General features: G+C 40.9%; 1 protein-coding gene across 1 annotated transcript in view; it reads right to left on the bottom strand.

The window, feature by feature from the left end:
- Window positions 1–1,646: 1,646 nt before the first annotated feature.
- SATB1 (SATB homeobox 1) overlaps window positions 1,647–6,000 on the bottom strand; it is a 72,665-nt gene continuing 68,311 nt past the window's right edge. The window contains exons 11-12 of the mRNA XM_084206545.1: window positions 5,464–5,559; window positions 1,647–2,968 (exon numbers count right to left, since the gene is read on the bottom strand). Of these exons, the coding sequence (XP_084062671.1) occupies window positions 2,486–2,968; window positions 5,464–5,559 (579 nt within the window). The 3' untranslated portion in view covers window positions 1,647–2,485. The remainder of the gene's footprint in view (window positions 2,969–5,463; window positions 5,560–6,000) is intronic.

The following is a 6,000-nucleotide window of genomic DNA, read 5'->3' as shown; positions in this document are numbered from 1 at the left end:
CCAAGTGCCAGCAGTATCGTCCTGCCCACCAAATCAGCTTGCACTGCCTGGGCTATGTATCCTGCCCCTCATCTGTGTACAGGGGTCAGTCCTAGCTCCATCTGCATGGCTGTACACAGCAACAATGCCATTGAAATAAGGGAAGAAATCCAATCATGAACACAGTCACTTCCCTAGACAAGGTTTATTTTTGCCTTTTAGTGACCAGCATAGCTTTGGGCTATCGATAGTTTTATAGCTACTACAAGTCCCTTAAGCGAGAGCATAGTTTTACTGCCTTTTTATTGGAATGCAATGCCAAATTACATAGATGTGTCCCTCCTAAGGCTTATTTCCCTTCCAGAGTGGTACTAAGGCTTTTTCTTTCAACTGGACTGGATCCCAAGCCCAAAGCATGGTGCAGCCCCAACACAGTCCTGGAAGAAGCCAAGAGGTGCCACGGCTGAGAGCTGCTCAATGGACCCACAAAGGACATTGAGACAAAGGACAGCCTGCAGCAGTTTAAAATTTCCTTATGAACTTAATAGAACTAAACCAAGAATTTTGCTAAGAGTCATTTGTGCCTTTGAAATTCATGTTGAGTTTTGTACACTTTTAGTCATTTCAGGAAGAACTGAGCTGAATCCCCATCCCAAGTCACACCACGTGTGAGTTATTTCTCTCCTAGAAGAACAACAGTGTGTACTCCATAGCTTGTAGCTGCAGACTGCTCTTTAGCCTAGACATGAGCCTCGCATAAATTCAGAGGTCACCAATTGTTATGGTTTTATCAAGAACCTTATTAGTGATCATTAAAAATAATCTTGCTTAGAAGGGGACTGCTATGGGCAAAGCCCATCTTTCCTATTTATTTTATGACTATTAATGGTTTTTTTTAATGTTTATACATTAGTGCAAGGAACAGTGTTAGCATAATTCTAGTGTAAAATAAAACCAGCTGTATCCATTATAAGTGCATTACTGCCAGGAACTGTAAATATGTTTATGCCTGATAGCCTTCTGACTCAATAATATCCTGCTATCTCTGTTGGGCAGGCAAGTTTTTAAACCAAGAAAAGACAGGTTATGATTTTCATAACCAAACTGTGTTTCTTTTTGAAGTATGTTATCTAAATTCAAATTTTAAGAAGGTCATTAAAAAAATCTGCCTGTGATTTTAAAAGAGAACAAAGTGGTGGCAAGAAGGTATGATGTGCACTAAGAACAAGTTTTTCCTCCCGGATATACACATACGCAGACAAACCCTGCCATATCATACCATACAAACAATTTTAATTGTGTAGTTACAGTCAATAACCACTCCTAGTCAGAACATTTCTGCATAAAGAAAATTGTGATACACTTATAAAAACAGCCAGCTGTAACAAAATAACTGGTGTTTTCATAGCAATAAACTCATAAAAAAGAAATACACCTTTATACAGAAAATTTATACAGCTGTAGCTTTAAAATTGATTGTAAACCAAAGGAAGACACATTGCAAACATCAATTATTTTCACATTAATTGCATAAGTTTCTAAGGTGATCTATTAGTTTTATTTACCTAAGCTTATTTGCATGATAGTAAAAATTGCATACAACAATAAGAGTGAAGCTTATAGTATGAATTGCTTGGATAACATAGAGCACTTTTTATAGGCAACTGTGTAAAGCACATTTTCTCTATTTAAAACTTTTAAGACACTTTGTTTTACTGCCCATCAAAATACATTTATAAATAGAAAAAAAAATCAGTATGGTAACAAGAGAAGCAATATTACATTTAACGGAAACTTCCAAAAAAATTAATTACAACATGATGCTGCAGGATCTACAAATAAATAATGAGGACTAAATCGTGTTTCACATTTTCTTTTTCATTTTCTCTAAAACCATGTAACAATGAGAATGGAAAAAAAAATACAGTGACCTTTATTTCCAAAAGAAAACAAATCTGAATTACGGCAGTGCCATATAATACAAGGCATTTGTTGGCATATGTTATCTTTAAACTGCATTCCACAGTCTATAGTTCTTTTGTAACATACAATAGAACAAGAGTAACAAACTCTTTTTATTTTATTTTTTTAAATAAATGTGATTTTTCAAAGATCAAGTGTGGAGTGCTACAGTAATAATTAAAAAACAAGAACAAAACAGAAATGAAAAAACAGTAAATCACAAAAGTTGTAATGCTTGTCTGAAGGCTCCAGAATCAAAATCACTGGTATCATGCTTATTGGGTACACTCACAGTGTATCCAGTGAACACAAATTAATATCAAACAATCCTCAACGCTTCATCTGTTGCTGCGAAGCAGTTTGTAAAATAGAGTAAAACATCTAGTGCAGTCTGCATTATCCTTTTTTTCAACTTTTGTGCAAGTTTTGGAAGATTCATTGGCCAAACAATGAATAATAAGGGTTTTTGACACAACGCAAGATGGAATTTTCATTTCATTAGTAAATACCAGCGGCACTGTTGAAAGAAAATAATACTTTTAGATCAGTCTTTCAATTCAGCATTAATCTCTGTGTTCCCTTCTACTGATAACTCTTCTTCTAGTTTAACTGAAAAAAGCGTGTTTGCATTTTTGTCTTGAATGCTGTCTTCTAAATCCTTGAGCAGCTCTTCTTCCTTGTATTCTGCAACATCCACCTCCAAACCAGAATTGTCCTTCAGCTTCCCATGGTGCTTGAGATAATATCGCTGGTTCTGAAAGAACTTGATAATGGTGTACTTGGGCAGGTCAAGCTGAGCGGAGAGAGTCTGGATTGCTTCTTCATCTGGATACAGGCCTACATCTTGTATGAAACTCTGTAGGATCCCTAGGGCCTCCACAGAAATCTTTGTTCGCGGTCGGGGTTTCTGACGATTTTCATCCTCAGATTCAGCTGGTGATGCTACTGTCGGTTGCCTTGGGGGTAGTCTGGGACCTGGTTGTTGTTGCTGTTGCTGCTGCTGTTGTTGCTGTTGCTGCTGCTGCTGCTGCAAGACAAAGAACAGCATTGTTTTGTACATGTATCCTTGCTCCTATTTTGTTACTGAGAAAATCCTGAGGAGGGAGCGGGAGGAAGAAATTGCAGAGCTACAAACAAAGGCTTAGTAAGTTTAAAGAAAAAGGAAGGGAAAGAAAGAAAGAACAAAAACAACACCGTAGCTTTGCCAGACCAAAAGCACTGATGATACAACATCGGTGCGGTTTAGCTGACAAATTTTAATGAACATGCTCCACGAGTCAAGTGCAGACAAGACAAAATGCTAAATGACATAGTATAGGATTAACTTGACCAGCTTAGCCAGAACTGTAGCAAGGGCAAAGTGAGAAAAGTGCCAGATGAGGGCAAACGTGCCGGAGCTCTGCCAGCAACGGCAGCTGCTGCCCAAAAACAAGGGCTGCAACTCTCTAGCAATAGCTAGACGAACGGGCTGGGGAGTCGGGGGAAGGAGAGCATTTTATCTCTTTGAGTACAGAATTATCTCACTGCTGATCTGACCTCAGCATGCACTGAAGTCTCGTCAAACTTGCAAACATTACAACAGAATATGCTGGCTGGAAGTGCCTAACGTGGCGCTGTCAAACCCAGCCTCGGCAAGGACAAAGGGATCTGGAGGTAGGAAATCTGTGTTTCCCCTTCTGGATCTGACCTCTCCTGCCTGCAGTCTCTGAGCAGGCCTGCACTGCCTGTATCCCAATAAATAAACAGGGAACAGACCTATTTACCTGCCTCTGTGTTTGTGCTGGGGATTATTTAGTTAATATTTATAAAGCACTAAGATGCAAAGCTCTAAATAAGTTGCACTATTATTATTAGAAGGGAACATGCTGCATTCCAAAAACTCAGGCAATAAAAATGAGCCAATATGCACATCAGAAGAATAAGATAAAGCAAATCATGATGTAAATAATTAACAAGAGCTTAAAATGAAGTTTTGCAAGCATGGATTCAGAAACATTCTTAAAAGGTGAGGCACTGAGCCCTAGGGATAGAAATGTTTTTCTCATCTACCACCAGAGTACAGTACACTATAAGATCATGTTTAAAATCAAAAGTAAATTTATCAGCAGCTACTGTTTGTGTTGACAATTCTTCTGCTGCACAGCACAGGAAGCACTGGTTAGTAAGATATTTTGGATCAGCAAATTTCTTGTCATATGGTACAAACAACCAGTTATTATTAAAAAACAACCACAGCAAAACAAGCAGTTGCTATCACTGCATTTTATTTCCCTTTGAGGGTCTCCCTTCAACAATTTTTGTCTTTTGGTAGTGGTTTCCAGGCTTCTAGTAACAGTTCTTTGAGACCCTAAGAAGCACAAAATGCTGTACAAATGGTATAAATACTGGAGGGATTATAATTCTGTCCACTTCATAGGGAGTCTTGTGGTTGTGGAGACTTCACACAGACATCCACAACTGGTTTAGAAGCCACTGCTTTAAGTAATCTTCGTATTTTAAGATCTGACACAGATGCCCCGGAACTGGGGCTCCTTCCTCATCCCTGTTCAGGTCTTTCCACGTTTTATGGTCTGTGAGCAGTCCCATTCAAGGCTCCTGAAGAGATTCAAGACTACTCCCAGTACATTAAATTCTTTTAAGACTGGAGGCTTTGTATATACAGTTTGAAAACTTGTGTCTGAGCTACATATTTATGCATCTACAAAAATTACCATGTAGAACAGTAGAGACAAAACTCAGGCCCAATCTCCCAATCCTTACTCTTACAAGTCATATTAAGAGATTACAATGCAACTGCTTATGTGAATAATATTTATGAGATCAAACACACAACTTTTATCAACAAGGCAAGAAAATCTAAGTAAGTGGCATAGTGGTTGAATGTTTATACTGTGCATAAGCTTCTCCTTTTATCCCCTTAAGAAGCGATTTTATTAAAAACAATGTACATTTTCAAACAAGTGCTGTTTTATTACTTAATATAGATCTTTCTCTCTCTTTTTGCTAAATCAAACAGCAAGTTTCCAGGCTTTCACAATTATTTTAGTACTTGATATCCTAAGGGATTGTCTTATTCAGTTTGCTTTATCTTTAATATACACTCGTGTTGTTTCTGGCTGCGAGATAACTCTATCCTTCTTAGCTTTGTAAATATTTTTCTGTATAGGTAATACAAGTGATACACAGGGTCTCAACTGAGGCTGGAAAAGCGTGGGGTAATATCTGCCCTTTAAGAAGGAGCAGTTACAAGGTTGACCTCAGGCCTTTTGTGAGAAGCGATTAAAGAGTCCCCAGCTCAGAGAGACAGCAGTCCCCACTGACAACCTGGGCTACACAGCTTAGCACAACCGCCAGCTCCGCTCCCGGCTGGCAGCACCTGTGCCAGCCAAAAAGGGTGTGTGCAGCTCCTCCAGGAGGCCCACTGGGGCTGCCCTGAAGCAGAGGGCAGCTCTTCCAAGCCTCATGGTGTGGGTCCTGCATCCCCTCCTCTCTCCCTGACATGGTGCCCTTGTGCCGGCTCACCTGCGGAGCAGCACCCAGCCAAGGTCCAGCGGTCAGCAGGCCTGGTAGGAAAGCGCCTCTATGCTCTCCTTTCCCAAGGGTGGTGGGAGAGGGGCTCTGAAGGAAAAACAAACAAATATTGACTCACCCCAGTCTCAACTGGGGTTAAAGTGGGATAAGAAATCCCCTTCCCTTCACTCCTACCCAGGACGAGCTGCAACTGCTGAGGGTTCTTGCTTGGTCTTTGAACACCAGCACAACAAGGTCCTCCAGGTCTGCTGGGAAGGAAGACCTTTGACCAGTGCCACACACCCCTGCCTTTTGGCCCTGGTGCCCGTCCAGGCAGGCACAGCCAGCACGGGGCTCGCCCTGCCCCGCACACAGCTGCCTCTGCACTACCACCACACACGTTAGCAAACAAGCAGCGAGCCGGAACAAGAACCGTGGGTGGTCACACGGTCTCCTTTGAACTGCGGCGGTGGATGGCAGCGCGCTCTTATCTTGCACGGGGAGACCTGCGTTCAGCCTGACCAGGAGGGAAGAAACACTAATTTCCTT

Source organism: Fringilla coelebs (genome assembly GCF_963513975.1).
Source record: "Fringilla coelebs genome assembly, chromosome: 1".
Lineage (NCBI taxonomy): Eukaryota > Metazoa > Chordata > Aves > Passeriformes > Fringillidae > Fringilla > Fringilla coelebs.
The sequence above is the reverse complement of the archived record's forward strand: the minus strand, read 5'-3'. Positions and strand labels throughout refer to the sequence as shown.